Source organism: Tupaia chinensis, unplaced genomic scaffold (genome assembly GCF_000334495.1).
Source record: "Tupaia chinensis unplaced genomic scaffold, TupChi_1.0 Scaffold148470_1, whole genome shotgun sequence".
In the NCBI taxonomy this organism is placed as follows: Eukaryota; Metazoa; Chordata; class Mammalia; order Scandentia; family Tupaiidae; genus Tupaia; species Tupaia belangeri.
In genome coordinates, this window is record NW_006208319.1 from 265,475 (window position 1) to 281,985 (window position 16,511).

Sequence of the window (16,511 nt, forward strand, 5' to 3'; positions counted from 1 at the left end):
GACAGCGGACGAGCTAACTGAAAAGCCACTCTTTACAGAATTCTTTCGGCTCCCTCAAAGTCGGCTCATTTAAATTCTGCCAGTTTTTGCGGAGCTTCTTTCAGCCTTGTTCTGGGCTGTGGCTAACAAAGGAGCCCCTGGGCATGGGAACAGCCCTGGTGCTGATGGGACTGGATGTTTGTCCCTCACACCGCAGCCACCTCCCTCCCATGCTGCCTGAGCCCTGTCCCTTCTCCGCCCCTGAAGGAAGTGTGCACAGACTGACTGAAGCACACGCCCTTCCTGGTGATGGTGGCAGTAGGGGGAATGCTGCAGAGAGGCCACGGGTGTTGGGGCCATGGGAGCTGCCAGGTCCCTGGCTTGTCCTCCCACCCCCACAGGCGGCAGCCCAGCCCCGCCCTCAAGCCCCTCCTCCGCCCTCTGCAGGCTCAGCGTGCTGCTGCTGGTGTGTGCTGCCCAGGCCTGGCTCATGTGGCGCTTCATCCACTCCCAGCTGCGGCACTGGCGGGAATACTGGAACGAGCAGAGTGCCAAGCGGAGAGTCCCAGCTGCCCCCAGACTACCAGCCAGGCTCATCAAGAGGGAATCTGGTGAGCGCCAGGGCCCCAGGCACAACGCAGAGCCAGTGAAGTCTGTCTGGGATGTGTGTGGGTTGGGGGAGGCTGGGCCAGGCTCCTTGGGCACTCCCCAGGCCCATCTGCAGTGCCTGCTCCCTGACTCCATGCCTGGGCCTGGGGCTCCTTGGCTCCCTGACTGGCACGTGGCTGGGCAGGGGCCAGGACCGACTATGGGCGGGGCTGGCTCTAACTGGGCTGGGAGCCCTGGCTGCTGTGGGCAGGGCCATGACTGGGCGGGGAACTCTGGCAGGCCATGGCCTCAGGGTGGCTTCCGGAGCCTAGCCAAGCACTGCATGGCTGCTGCCACCCAGTCTCTGCCACACCGAGGCTCTGTCCTCACCTGCCCTTTTGCTCTGCATCTCAGCTGGCCCTGCCTCCCATGTTGCTGGCCCCTCCTCTGTTTTCAGGTGTGACTCACTGTGACACAGTGCTTCGTGGGCAGCAGGGGTGGGACACCCACTTCTCCTTAGCCCCTGCCCACATGCCAGTAATCACTCATCCTCACCAGGTCCCCAGGCATGGCCAGCCCTGCATTTTCTGTCCAGCCCCGGGGCCTGTCTGCGACTCACCTGCCTTTCTCTAGGCAGCCACTGCTTGGCAAAGACCTGTGTGTGCTTGAAGCAGACACATGCACAGCTGGGTGTGACCGGGAGTTTGGCCCAGCTGGCTAGAGAGGTAGAACGCGCCAGGCTGCCACCAGTCACGTCTCTTTGACTTTGAGCAAGCATACACTGTGAGGTGTTTTTAACAGCAGTGGAAGGACAGCACACTTTTCCTGCCAGAGGAGTATCAGGCATCTGAGTACAGCCTTGACCTCACAGGCTCTCATAGCCCATCCCTTTTGTTGCCACGGCCTTGTGGGTTGTTGCTGAAATGGGCTGACACCCTGCAGCAGCCTGGAGGAACTGAGGATCCTGGCAGCCTCTCAGTGATTCCAGGGAGTATCCAGTCCTGGCCTCAGGCCTGAGCAAGCAGGCCTCTTGTCTATGCCCAGCTTACCTGTGTTATTCCAGGCCCTTCTCACTACCCTCAGAGATCAAGCAAACCCCTCAAATGTGGCCACTTGTCTAAGACACAAGAAAGCAGGCGCCTCCTCGGGCTGTCTGCTAGCTTCTGTTTGCCGTGGGGAGCTGTGACCCAGTGTCTCTTTGGCTGGCTGGCGAGTAACAGCAGGGCTGCCCAGGCCCATCCTTCCCTCTCTTGTTTCAGCACCACAGAGACAACGTATCTCTTTGTCTCTCTCCACTTCCCAGGTTACCATGAAAATGGAGTTGTGAAAGCAGAGAATGGAACCTCCCCACGGACTAAGAAACTCAAGTCTCCTTAAGGCCAAAGTGCTGAGAACAGGAATCCTCGTGGTGGGGACCCAGCAGGGAGACGAGGGGCCCAGGCCCCATCGTGGCCTCTTCTTCCCTGCTCGTGCTGCTCCGTCTCCAACAGCAGAAGCCTGTCTTTAAACGGGGTTTTTCTCTTCTTACTTCTTGGCTTCTCTTCTGATTCTTCCATAAACCATTCTCAATAAAGCCAAAAACCTTCCTCTTTCTCACCCTCAAGCCACCTCATGTCTTCTCCTCTGTCCTGTGCTGGGTTTTCTAGAAGCCCAGGTTCTCCTGGTTATCTTTCTGCTTTCCTCTTCTTTCTCTTCTTCCATGGCTGCTTCTCTCTTCTTAATTTTACGTTACTGTGCAATTTCTGTCTGAAATTACAACGGGAGGGAGCTAAGACTGCAGTCCTGTCCCGCTAGTCTCCGGGACCTGCCAGTCTAGATGCCCTGTGCCAAGGAACTCGGCCTGGGGCCGGTAGCAGCCTCCATGGTGGTCCTCGTGTGGATGGGCAAGAAGAGGAAGGACCAGCCCTCTTGGATCATCATCTCCTTGGTGCTGATTAACTGACGAGATGTAGGATTCCAATTCTGCACGTACCATCTGGAGGCACAACAGCCACTGCTCGATGTAAAGGCCGAGGCTTTGGGCTTTGGGACCTGACGACTCAGTCCAGAAGGATGGTGTTAGCTCTGCCGGGTCCCAGGACTCGAGAGCTCACCACGGGTTGGTCTTGGATCAGAGACCAGCGTGCTGTCGCTGGGTGGGGAAGTGCTGGAGGAGCACAGGCCTTCCTGCTTGGAAGAGCAAGAGCAGAGCACGCTGAGCAGAAGCTCTTCCAGAGGGTGACGGCAGCAGAAGCGGCAGAGCCATTGACCTAGGCCTCCCTTCGGCAGTCCCAGCAGCAGCCGCCTTTCAGCCATTCACCAGCATTCTAAACCAAACCAAACAGCAGTTACGAAACCTGCCTGAGAGAAACTCCAGAACCAGCCAGCCCCGTCAGGGCCAACTTGCTACCTTGACTTCACCTCTTGAGCTGCAGAAACACAAAGCCTCCAGGGCTCCCGCCACACGCCAGCCCTGGTATCCCAGGAAGGGACCCGGTCCCCCTGGCCTCACCTGTTGAGTGGTCTTCAGATTTGTTGTCATTTGCTGATGTCTGTTGAGCAAACCTACAGCATTTTAGACCACATGAAACCAGGATGGACTCAGAGTCTCTCTTCTGGTTGGTGATAGGAGTCTTTTCGTCCTCTTCCCTCACATATTCTTTTCCTTCCTCTCCACCTGAGGACAAGGCCTCTGAGTCCTTTGGTGCCTTGAGAAAACTTCCAGGAGGGGAGTTAGGTTTTCACAGGTCCTGATTAAGAACCCCTGAACCGTGGTGAGGGGAGGGGAGCAGTTCCTGGTGGATGCAGGGACATTAGTCCTTGGTTCTCTTGTGATAGCACAGTAGGAGCTAACCTTGGAGTTTGACCCAAGAAGGGGGAGACAGGTCTTTTCATCAGAACCACGCCCCTTCTCCAGGTCACTTGCATCACAGGTAAATTTAAATTTGCTGGTAACCGGGATTTGTTTCCTAATAATCATTGTATACGTTCATCCCTCTGTCCAGGATAAGGTTGCAAAAATAGGGAAAATAATTACCCTTGGCTTCTTTCATTTTTTTCTTAGGAAGTGGGACAGTGTTTTTGAACATATGCATTTCTCTCCCTCTTCTCTCACGCCCCCTTACTCTCTTACAACAGAACGTAGGGAAAAGGGTAGCTTGCTATCCACCCAGCAGACCTGACCCAGAACCCCTTGGCCAGTCAAAGAGCTTTGGCATAGGCTGTGGTTGAATTCATGCTCCCTGTCCTGCCTGGGAGCTGCAAGTGAAGGGACTGTTTATCCAGCAGCCACCCCTTAGCGTGGATGCCCATCCTGGGCTCTCTCTGGCCTGTGGCTTTGGCAGGGGCCTCAGCAATGTCCTAAAGGAGCCTTATCTTCACCAGGTGATTCCAGGTGAAACTGCTGAGCCATGCCTTCAACAAACATGTATGGCATGCTTGAGATGTGCTATTTGTTATGTGCCGAGTGCCAGGGAGTCAGAGGGGAGCCTCCCATCTCGAAGACCTGCCATCCCACAGCCTCCATGCTCACAGTTGTTGGTTTCTATTGCTCTTTCTCAGGACACTCGGGTGCTTCAAATGACATGGCTTTATGCTCTCCAAGTCTCCTGCAAGCTGCTGGTGCTTCCAGTATATTGTGCGTTGGGTTGATACCACCAGCCTAGTCGCCCGGGTCGGCTTAGGTTTTGTGTCCTATAGGAGAAGGGTTTGCTCAGTGATAGCAGTTAATCTTTTCTATGCATAAAAAACAGCAAACCCTGAGACCACGTGAAGGCTGGCATCTCCCCAGCCTGGGCTTCAGGGATGTTGGTGGGGTTAGGAGGTAATTGTAAGGTACTTTATCCCCACTGGCCTTCCTGGCATATTTCACAGCAGAGCCAAGCCTCTGGCAGGTTGACACCATGTTGCCAGAGCTAGATAATTCAATCCCACTTCATCCTGTGAGCTTGTGGGGCTAGCATGTCCTAGTTTGGCTACTTCCTTCAGTTTTCTGCATACTCTACTCTCTCCAAACAAAGTGCCAACGCACTTGTGAAGGCCCTGCCAGACCTCCAGGTTGGACAGGCCAGCTCAACACCGTCGCCAAGAGCAGGGGAGAAGATGCCTGTCTACCTCAGCACCCGCTGCCCTCTCTCGACACCCCTGGCTGGCACGCGTGTTTGGGGAAAGCCAGCAGATGACAGTGGTAGGGAAGGGAGGCCAGGCTGGTGGATGGAGACTCCTGAGCTGCTGATTCCCTTTGGAGGTTCAGTGATGAGCAAGTTATTTTTACCATCCAGGCGCTGATAGCCGCACTATTAATAAATTGCATGTGTTCATTTGAAGGAAGGGGTGGTTCTGGGGGAGGAGGAGCAGGCCAAGGGTGAAGGAGAGCTACCATACCCATTCTAGTCACTCTAACCCCACCTGGGCATGGGCGCCAGGCCCAAGTGAGTGCCAGGAACCTCGTGTGATCCTGTCCAGAGGCAGAACTTAGCAGCATGTCAGAAACCAAAACAGACACCTGTGCTCGGCCACCTTCACAGATGCTTCTCTGGACTAGAATCCCTGGCACCCTAAAATCCACCGAGCCTGGGATGGGTGCTTCTTTTTTAGGGGGGGAAACCTTTTGCCCCAATACCCCTTGACCTTTCAAACAAGCAGTAAATAAGAGGTAGGGGCAGAGTACACCCCCTCCCAAGATCCCACAACATGAAATTATTCTATTCTGTGAGTGCTTTAATTAGAAGGGGCTGGTCGGTCCCCTGGTAGCTGGGGAATGCCGCGATTTGGATTTCCTTCATGTGCTTCAGCCTGCTCAGGATCGGTCTGGGTGGGAGAAGCGGGGAGGTCTGGACTTGACTCTGTTGTCTAAGGGCTTCAGGTCTTACCTTCTGGGGACTTTTATTCATGTATGGGAAGTGTCCTGTGAATCCGGACAGCCGCGGGAGGGTCTTTCTTGACTTACATGCTAACAGTTCTTTTTCTCAGGAGAGGACTTTGGGGATTACTGCAGAATTAGGTCAGCATCAGATCTTTTTGAAAGCCCTCTCCAGCCAAGGTTGGCCCAGTGAGGAAGCCTTTACCAACCTTCTTCCTGCTCACCATACTTCTTGCCCTAGTATTGACTCCACCTCCCAAAAGGCTGCAAAAGACAACTCCTCCGGGCTGCCTCTCCTCCCGCTCGCTCGCTCTTTTGTGCAGGCCCCTTAAGTAGCAGAGCGATGGGGAGAAAAGCACGGGGGGGCTGAAGGCTCTGGGTTTGAGCAGCTCTGTCTTCCTGTGTCCGAAGTGCCTTGCTCTGTCTGTAGCCTTCGCTCATACTGTGTGGCGAGCCCCAGCCCCCAGCTGCCGGGGCTTGAGGGCTGCTTGTCATCTGTGGCCCAGAACCCAGTACCTCAGTATAGTCACATAGAAAAGGGACACGCATTGTGACAGCTTCACCTCATTTGTTCGGGCCTCACCCCACCCCTCACCCCTCACTCCTTGCCGTAGGATCTCACTTGGTGTGTTCTCGATTTCGTTTCTGGCTCTGCCCTCGTGTCGGTTCTGGTGTGGCCTGACTGGGTTGTCGTGGAAGCCTGTGAAGTGGCTCAACTGCAGGCACCTGCGCCACTCCATATGGCGGGAAGCTCAGAGGCGTCCAGCCCCTACCCTGCATCCCCCTGTGCCGCTGGCCCGCACAGTGAGCCTTGCTCTTCCTGCTTCCCCCACACTCTCCAATCCCAGATTAAAAGTAAAGGCGCCCTTGCCATAGCCTCTCTGAACTGTTTTGCTTCCCATCCAGCCCGAAGTTTGTCTGATACAGTGTTTACTCCTCCTTCCCGGCTTAAGTGTTAACTCATAGGTAACCCCTGTTGCCAGTGGGTCCGGCCCAGCCGCTGCAGATCTGCCTGCCTCCTAATTCAGTGTTACGTGTAGTAGTGACAGCGACCCTCTTCCCTGCCCCGTGCCTGCCTGCCTGCCTTTTTCTTGTTCTTACGGGTTGTGCAATAACTCTCCCTGCCGGTGGTCTTCTCCATGGGCCTTTCTGTCCCTTGCAGCACCCTATTGGGGAAGACAGGGGACCCAAGGGAGGGGAGGTCATCATCCCTTACGGAAGAAACGTCAGCCGCTTTCCCTTTGTTGCTGTCATTCTCATGATCCTGGGTCAGTTTCTGTGGCACTCTTGTAGAACATGTAGCATCATCTTAGAAGCCTGTATGTTTTTTTGAAAATATCTGTTGGAAAGGAAGAACCATCCTCACGATGGGACATGAGTCGGCGTCTGGGCTGAGATCTGAGCGGTGCCCGTGGCCTCTCCATCGCTCTGCCTAGACGCATTTCAGAGTTTCTCGTTTGCGTGGGGAGGAGGAGACTCCCGAGAGTCAGCCACAGGTGGGCTGCCTGTTCCCCCAGGAGGCTCTGGCTGTGTAGAAAGTACCACCATCGCCTTGGGCACAGGTTCAAATGTTCCTGTGATGAGACCGTAGACCTCGTAGACCTTGTTTTTCAGTTCCCCTGTTAATACACATCTGAAGGATGAGCTGAGGCTGCTGGTGCCCTGAGCAACTCAAAATGCAAATGTGGACAAACTTGTCTCTTTGTTTTTCTAAGTTAGCCTGTGTGTGTTACGGACCAAATTTCAACCAGGAACTCAAGGAAAATTTGTACCTGCCGTATTTATGCTTTCATGTAAAAGGGTTGGGGGGAGGGGTGTCTTTTTACCTTTGGTGAACTTTTTCAAGTCCTTTTTCACTGTTTCTGTCTGGTTTTACAACAAATTACAGTTTTGTATGGATTTTTTTAATGTACATTTTGAAACAAATGATCGAGTATTTTCTGAAATAACTGAATAAAAGGCATAGAATTATCGGTCTTTCCCTGGCATTGGTCCTTGACATCTTCTATATAGTAATACTTTCTCATCTGGATGTCTATATTTGCTTGTATTTGAAAATTGACCGTGCATCACCTTTAGCCCGTGTGTCTAATATTTTTCACTATCGTAGTCATTTCTTGCATAACTTCAGAGACACTTGCCCATTGTGAATTAGGCAATTGAAGTTAAGAATGGGGAGAGAGGGACCAGCAGTTAGCGTAATGGCTATGTCGCTAGACTCCCATGTAGTTGGCTGCAGTTCGAGTCCCAGACCCGGTGGCTTAAACTCACACTGGGTGTGTGTGTGTGCATGCCCAAGATCCTGAGAGGAGAATGCAGGAGAAGAGACTGCAGTGTGGCCACCCCCCCCCACAGGGGGGTGATTTCTTGCTGTCTCTCTGTCTCTCTCTGTCTTTCTGATGAGCGCACGTGCCCTATAGGAAAAAAACCTCTACAAAAAATAAAAGGGGGGGGAGTGTCAGTTCTAGCAAGTGCTGGATAGTGTATTATTTCTAATTTCATTGAAGTCTGTGATGTGTGGGAAAGACTTTTCTAAAGATGGTTTGTACCAGCACCACCACAAGGTATACCATTCTTGGATGCCTGCTGTGCTGTGAAGCGTTCGACTTGGAGGAGATGGGTTTAGCTTGCATGCAAAGGCCATTACATGTGTTGGTGCCAACTAGAGGACATCCAAGCTTTAGTAATCATGGTGGGCAGTGTGGCTGCATTTTCCAGAACCATCTTCAGGAGACGTGCTCAGGAGATGACTGCTAGCCAAGGACACTCTCAGTGTGAGAAATGGAAACTCTGCTTGAGGTGAAGGTGAGTGGCTCTGAGGGCAGACTTTGGTGCAGACTTGAGTTTTAGTCTTGCTTCGCCGTTGGAAGCTGGGTGACCGAAAGCAGTTCACCTTTTATGAGCCTGTTTGCTCATCTGTGTCGTAGGGGTTTTGCTTTTGTTTTGTGGGGGATGGTAGTGGTAAGCTTTAGAGAAAATAAATGCAAGGTTCATGGTTCAAGGAATTTAATACATTTTTCTAAGTCAACATGTTCATACTTATGTGCTAGCAGGATAGTCAAGAGTCACTTGTCCAAGTGATCTTTGAGTCTTGAGAAGGCTCTACCAGATGGTCCCAGATTTCCTTAAAACCTAGATGGAGATTTGATACACCTGCATTAGATGGTATTTTCAAGTCCCCCTGGTGTGCAGACAGTGTACTCAGGTCTCAAAGTAGTGGCTGACACACAGCCTCTTCACCCACAAGGAAGATTTTTATTAGCCCTAAAGCCATAAGCCACCCTAAACCATCTTAGACATAGCCTTCAGTTAGTTAGACCTGATAGCTGTGACTACCCAGTGCCCTGGTAATACTGACAGTAACGCTAATTCTGTGTCTCAATTCCCTGGTGGCCAATTTGATGGGATAGTCATTTCTTCTTCCCAAAATATTACTGCTGTGGACTAGTGTGAAACTCTTCTGGAGCCCAGGACTCCAGGTACAGGCCAGCTGCAACCATAGCATAAGATAATCGGCATCTGATGACTGCACTGCCATCCAGGATTTCAGTAGGAAGTAAGTGATTTGGTTTTTCATGGCTCCTACATTTGCTACCTTGTATAAACAGGTGAGTAGTGAGTGAGGACACCACACCAAAGGCCTGTGGTTTTGGTTTCCTGTGAAGCAGCTTTTATACCTTGTGGTGGTGCTGGTACATCTCAGCTTCTCATCTTGGGTACACTTGGAAGGCAGTGTAACGTGAAGGATATGTGGGAATAGGGCCTGCCTTACTCAAGACAGCCATCTTTGAGATAACTTCTAGCAATTCAGTTACAGTGGGACTGACTTTAATACTGTGCTCATGCATTACATCCTATAGAAATCTACATTTTATCTAGTAGAAATGACACAGGAAAATACAAGAAGAATGGTCAGATCTGAGGTTAGAAGAGCTATGAGCACTTTTTAGAAGATGGGTAAAAGGATGTGAGATTTTCCTCTCCTAAATCTCCATTGTAGCTGAGGCTTCAAACTGAGGACAAAACTGGCAAGTGTTTCCATATGCCACAGACTGCTGCATGGAGTATGTGCTGAGGAGGGGCCCAAAGTTTTGAGACATCCCTCTTCTACAGCAGGCAGGGTTGATGGAGAAAACATTGGAGGGCATAGATTTGTTGAAAGGGGCTGTCAGAGTTCTGTGGCTCTGTAAGCTCAGCAAGGGGCGTCATTTCACAGACTTGGTTGGACACATGTCCCTTGAAGTTTGGAAAGCAAATGATTTAAAGTGCTCTAAAGATGGTTTGTACCAGCACCACCACAAGGTATACCATTCTTGGATGCCTGCTGTGCTGTGAAGCGTTCGACTTGGAGGAGATGGGTTTAGCTTGCATGCAAAGGCCATTACATGTGTTGGTGCCAACTAGAGGACATCCAAGCTTTAGTAATCATGGTGGGCAGTGTGGCTGCATTTTCCAGAACCATCTTCAGGAGACGTGCTCAGGAGATGACTGCTAGCCAAGGACACTCTCAGTGTGAGAAATGGAAACTCTGCTTGAGGTGAAGGTGAGTGGCTCTGAGGGCAGACTTTGGTGCAGACTTGAGTTTTAGTCTTGCTTCGCCGTTGGAAGCTGGGTGACCGAAAGCAGTTCACCTTTTATGAGCCTGTTTGCTCATCTGTGTCGTAGGGGTTTTGCTTTTGTTTTGTGGGGGATGGTAGTGGTAAGCTTTAGAGAAAATAAATGCAAGGTTCATGGTTCAAGGAATTTAATACATTTTTCTAAGTCAACATGTTCATACTTATGTGCTAGCAGGATAGTCAAGAGTCACTTGTCCAAGTGATCTTTGAGTCTTGAGAAGGCTCTACCAGATGGTCCCAGATTTCCTTAAAACCTAGATGGAGATTTGATACACCTGCATTAGATGGTATTTTCAAGTCCCCCTGGTGTGCAGACAGTGTACTCAGGTCTCAAAGTAGTGGCTGACACACAGCCTCTTCACCCACAAGGAAGATTTTTATTAGCCCTAAAGCCATAAGCCACCCTAAACCATCTTAGACATAGCCTTCAGTTAGTTAGACCTGATAGCTGTGACTACCCAGTGCCCTGGTAATACTGACAGTAACGCTAATTCTGTGTCTCAATTCCCTGGTGGCCAATTTGATGGGATAGTCATTTCTTCTTCCCAAAATATTACTGCTGTGGACTAGTGTGAAACTCTTCTGGAGCCCAGGACTCCAGGTACAGGCCAGCTGCAACCATAGCATAAGATAATCGGCATCTGATGACTGCACTGCCATCCAGGATTTCAGTAGGAAGTAAGTGATTTGGTTTTTCATGGCTCCTACATTTGCTACCTTGTATAAACAGGTGAGTAGTGAGTGAGGACACCACACCAAAGGCCTGTGGTTTTGGTTTCCTGTGAAGCAGCTTTTATACCTTGTGGTGGTGCTGGTACATCTCAGCTTCTCATCTTGGGTACACTTGGAAGGCAGTGTAACGTGAAGGATATGTGGGAATAGGGCCTGCCTTACTCAAGACAGCCATCTTTGAGATAACTTCTAGCAATTCAGTTACAGTGGGACTGACTTTAATACTGTGCTCATGCATTACATCCTATAGAAATCTACATTTTATCTAGTAGAAATGACACAGGAAAATACAAGAAGAATGGTCAGATCTGAGGTTAGAAGAGCTATGAGCACTTTTTAGAAGATGGGTAAAAGGATGTGAGATTTTCCTCTCCTAAATCTCCATTGTAGCTGAGGCTTCAAACTGAGGACAAAACTGGCAAGTGTTTCCATATGCCACAGACTGCTGCATGGAGTATGTGCTGAGGAGGGGCCCAAAGTTTTGAGACATCCCTCTTCTACAGCAGGCAGGGTTGATGGAGAAAACATTGGAGGGCATAGATTTGTTGAAAGGGGCTGTCAGAGTTCTGTGGCTCTGTAAGCTCAGCAAGGGGCGTCATTTCACAGACTTGGTTGGACACATGTCCCTTGAAGTTTGGAAAGCAAATGATTTAAAGTGCCTGGTTCTCACCTAAAACAAGTCTTAAGGAAAGACTAACAGCACAGCCAAGAGAGCCATGTGGGTGAGAACATGGACTTATGGACACCCTGGAAGGGCACATTAACCTGAAGGGGCCTTCACCAAGAGGACCTGCTGAGAGGATGAGGAGACCCCTCAGGGCACATGTTAGAACTGGGCAGTCAGTTGAAGACTGGACCATCTGCATCTGAGAATGGTGCACTGGAAGGTTTCCTGGTGGGAAGGTGTCCTAAGAACACACGCACACGTGCCCTGGAAGAGAGCCAGCCTTTGGGCACATATCACTCAGGGACCCAACCCAAGATTATGGCTTGCCAGTCAGAAATAAGACTTTGCCCTTTTCCCCAGTTTTTCACCTCTTAAACCTTCCCAGGCCCTACAAGGGCCAGAAGCATCAATGTGGCTGAATAGGGAGAAATGAAGCAAAAGCTGGAAGGAAGAAGAAACACCTCATACCTGCCCCAACAGACACACACACTCTTTAGGCTTCCAAAACTGGGGCAGGGCTAAGCTGAGGGAGGTAGGATACAGCTTAGTGTTGTTTAGACTGAAACAGATTTTTTAAATACTTAAAAAAGGAGACTTTTTAAAAACAGGAATGATTGGGGGATAAATAAAACAAGACCTGGGTTCTTCCAAAAATAATGGGTTGTCAGAAAAGTCATGATGCGTTTTTGCATAGAAATACATAGAAAACAATACATCATGACTTTTCTGATAGTCTAATAACGTGGAGCAGAAAAGGAGTCAATGTAATACATTTCCCAGCCCTTTTTATATGCTGGTTAGGGGTGACCTAGCTCATTAAGGAAAAACCAATGGAAGTTTCCCAGCAGCCCTGAGAGGACCCAGCCATCCTAGGTGCTCTGTGACTCCATCCACACTCATGCTATATTTGGGGTAGTAGAGAGGAATCTAAATTTGTGAAGAAGCTGGTGGCTGGCTTCAGCTAAAATTGGCTCTGCTTTTAGAAAGTCAGTCAAAGCTCCTTAGGGAACCAATAACTACTACGAGTCTTCCCCTCCCTATCTCAAGGCAAGGTTTCTAAAAGCAGTATTTTTCTGATCTTTTTCCCCCTACAATCCATATAAAAATTATGTTACACTCAACTGAAACAGACATTTCATGAAATTGAGACCAGATGGTGGCACAGTGGTAAGACAACTGGACACACACAGGAGAGGCCCTGGGTTTGTGTCCCAGGACCCCCATGAGCATGACAGGCACTCATGATCTGGGCTGGCTGAGACTGGGGGCAAACCACAGCACTGAGGCCCCTACTGGGGTCTCTAATGGGAGAAATGACAAACTTGAAAAAAATACCCAGGCCAACTCCGCAGCCTTGTAGTCAAGTCAGCCAGATCCCACATGGCTAACTGAGCAGTCTGAATCTGGCCCTGGCAGCTTGAAAAACATGCTGGGTACATGTGTGTCCGAAATTCCAACAGGGTGGAAAAATGAAGAAGAGATTGTGACATGACCATGTTCCATCAAAGGGGATGCTTACCCTCTCTCTCTGAATAGTGTGCAATTATACATGTGTGTGTGTAAATATGGCAAAATTATATCAATATATACATATACACACACACATATGTATAGTATATATCCTACTATGTATGCCACACTCTTATCTATTATATTCCTTTTTTTTTTTTTTAATGCAGTTCTACTAATGGGCCTAGAACCACAATTTGAAAAGCATATGGTGTATTTCCTTACTATATTGGAGCAGCTGAGTGGATAGTGATAAACCCATTAACTAGTAGCAAAAGTGGTATCATATGTGTATTTACAATATCCCAAATGTTGCTTCTAGCAAATCTATAATTCCTCCTGCTCTTTATCATTTTACATCCATATTAGTTGGGGTTCCCCAGAGAAACAGAATAACCTGGTGTGAGTGTACGCACATGTGTGCAGAGAGAAAAGGTCTGGCTCATGTGATTATGGAGGCTGATAAGTCCTGACATCAGCAGGGTAAGTTAGGGAGATGGAGACCCAGGAGAGCGGGGGTGTAATTCCAGTCCAAGTCGGAAGGCCTGAGAGCCAGAAGAGCTGATAGAGTTGCTTCAGTCTGAAAGCCAGTAAGCTCTGTTGTCTCAGTTTGAATCCGAAGGCAAGAAAAGGTCCATGTTGCAGTTTTAAGGCCATCAGGCAGGAGTTCTCTTACTTGGGAGAGGGTCAGCCTTTTATTCTATTCAGGCCTTCAAATGATTAGATGAGAGCCACCTATATTAGGGAAGGCAATCTACTTAGTCTACTGATTCAGATGTTAATCTCGCCAGAAACACCCAGAACTATGTTTTGATGAAATAGCTGTACACTCTGTGGCCTCATGGAGTTGGCACTTAAAATTACCCATCACAATATATACCACTCCAAATAAGGCATTAATCTTAGATCCTATTAAGATCTCATTTAATTTAGACTTCAGTAGCAGTGAATTGTAAGAACCAGAAAAGAAATACGACTTCAGGAACTCTGTAAATGCCCTTTTGAAGAGTACAAGATACATTTCACAGTGTAGGTCTAACATCCAAAAGTTGTACTGCATCATCTCATCAGCCAGGTCAGTTTGAGAAAGCCCGCACAAAGTTATAGTAATCAATCTTGTCTTCTCCGTGAGAGCATATCCTGATTAACTGCAGAAGAAAGCAAGAAAACAGGTGAGACAGATATATATTCAGGACTTTCTTCAGCCTAATTGCAGAGCATTGTCCTATGTAAGGACCCCCAGCCTTTCTTTTTGTTGTTGTTATTATTATACTTTATTTTTAGAGCAGCCTCAGGTTAGGACCCCCAGCCTTTCTAAACCAGTTCAGAGTTTTGGTATTTCAGTTGAATCGGAAATGATGCTGTGGTCCTTGCAGGGAGATCAGACATTATCCCAGTGACACTGAGGGAAACAAGCTGAATGGAGTAAATGGCCTGCCCAAGATTTTAGGACTAACATTGTTATTTTTAAAGCACCTTTAATTGTTTTTATACCTTGTTTCAAATACCAGATTTTGTCCATCCAATCTAAGGGGATTAAGATTCTTGAAATAGCAGGCTCTTGTCATCACAGCCTGATAGGAGAAGCTCAGACTGTGTCCCCTGAAACTCAACGTGACTGCTAATAGACTGGTGATGGTTCTGTTTCTTAGATGCGCAGACCTGCCCACCTGCCCCTTCCTAGTCCCATCTGCCAGTGATTATTGTTCCTCTCTCCCATGTCAGACAGTATGAATGACTTGAAAATCAAAAGCCGGGCATGCTGTCAATCTAAGGTTTGAGGAGCTAAATGGATGTGAGGTACACGTGAACAAATATCCTTCCATTTGCCCTCCCTCACTCCCTGCTCATGTTTCAACCTATGACAAATCCTCATCTCCAACCTAGTCTCTTTAGCCCTGACCAAAATCCTTTCCAAAATGATTCTTAATTTCTGGAAAGAGCTTAGAAAAGAATATCAAAGTTCTTAATCAGTGAGACTATCTCTAAGATAATAAGCCCGAGTGGTGGGCAAATTATACAAGATTTTTTTATCTGACTTCCAGAGGAACGCTGGCTAAAGTTTAATAATGAAGAAAAGGCATAAAACTCCCTCTTCAAATCACTTGTGAAAATTCTAGAAGAAAAATTTCTATGACTTTTCTCTCTTTGCAGCTGGCTATGCTTCTCTCTTACTGACAGACAGTGCTGCCCCTGGGCAGTGGTCTCTCCCCTTCCACTCTAGCCTTCCTGATAGGCTGATGTAGGCATTGCTGTTAAGGGTTCAACGGCTGCCAACCACCCTGCTCAATTACCTTGCTTCCCCATCCCCCTTTGGAAGCTGCCCCTCCAGGATCACCTCTGATCCCTTCCTCAGCTCTAACACACAGGTTTACCAACCACTCTATGCCATCTAGCCCTATTCATGACCTTTTAAGAGGGTGGCCTATAGTAGCAATAGGAAAATGCCAATGCTATAATCTGGGAAATACCATAATCATGACAGAGAGAAATCTGATTCAAACATCCTAAATCTTCCCCAGTATTAAAAAATATACACATGTTGGGACCAGGAGATGGTGTTATGGTTACATTGCTGGACTCCCACGTAGTTGACTGCAGTTCGAGTCCCAGACCCAGTAACTTAAAACTCACACTGGGCGTGTGTGCATGTGTATCCAAGATCCTAAGAGGGGAATGGCGGAGGAAGGATTGCAGCATGGCCACCCCCCCTGGGGGTAACTTCTTGCTCTCTGTCTCTCTGTCTTTCTCTGTCTCTTCAGGGAATGCAAGTGCCTAATAGCAAAAATCTCTCTCTAAAAAGCCCAGAAAAAAACAAAACCAAAACCAAAAACAAAAACACACATGCAATTACTGTTAGGAAAGTATTACCAGTGCCCAAACTCCATAATAAACCCAAAAAAGTAATTCACACTAACCTCCTTAACCAAGGAGTCATCAATTGGGACATTAAAAGATTCACAGATTTTAAAGAACCTCTCTCTGTCCACATATCCTGAAGCTTCATTGTCATACATTTGAAATGCCTCACAAATTCTGTCTTTGCATGAAAGGTCTTTCAGATGCTTCTGGATTGTGTCTATTAATGTTTCCAGTTCCTGCACGCCTGGGTCCTCTTTAGTTGGCTTGCTGTAAAGAAAGGAAGGAAATGACTCGACATTGTATTTACTCTTGACAAATCTTATCTCCGTGACCAAAGTTCTCAATGATGAAGTCAGAGAGGGTTCTTAGTGACAGCGACAGCTTTGACACCCATCTGACCAATGATTGAACACTTGCCCATAGGGTAGGCTGATGGCTGACCTCCACATCAGGAAGACATCAATGGGGCAGCTTCTGAACCACCTCCCTTCCCGCTCAGCCTCCCTTCCTGCCATCTGCTAAATCACTGCACCAGAGTCAAATCTATTACCACCACCACCCCAAATTTGGTGTTTGTGGGAATCACATTGTTGGCATTTACTGCTGTTGCAGATTAATGTTACTTCATCTAAAAATAAGTGCCCGTATAAAAATAAATAAATATAACTACGCTGCCAGGAATCTCTTGTAGTTTCTTTTAACATTCTCTCTTCAATTC

General features: G+C 48.4%; 2 protein-coding genes across 3 annotated transcripts in view; one reads left to right on the plus strand and one right to left on the minus strand.

The window, feature by feature from the left end:
• Positions 1-7,380, plus strand: part of TRAM2 (translocation associated membrane protein 2) — a 94,671-nt gene extending 87,291 nt beyond the window's left edge. For both annotated transcript variants that reach the window (XM_006170435.2, XM_006170436.2), the window contains 2 exons: positions 427-590; positions 1,871-7,380. In XM_006170435.2, the coding sequence (XP_006170497.1) occupies positions 427-590; positions 1,871-1,944 (238 nt within the window). In that variant the 3' untranslated portion in view covers positions 1,945-7,380. The remainder of the gene's footprint in view (positions 1-426; positions 591-1,870) is intronic.
• Positions 7,381-13,249: 5,869 nt separating this feature from the next.
• Positions 13,250-16,511, minus strand: part of EFHC1 (EF-hand domain containing 1) — a 51,526-nt gene continuing 48,264 nt past the window's right edge. The window contains exons 10-11 of the mRNA XM_006170437.3: positions 15,850-16,060; positions 13,250-14,079 (exon numbers count right to left, since the gene is read on the minus strand). Coding sequence (XP_006170499.1) covers positions 14,008-14,079; positions 15,850-16,060 — 283 coding nt within the window. The 3' untranslated portion in view covers positions 13,250-14,007. The remainder of the gene's footprint in view (positions 14,080-15,849; positions 16,061-16,511) is intronic.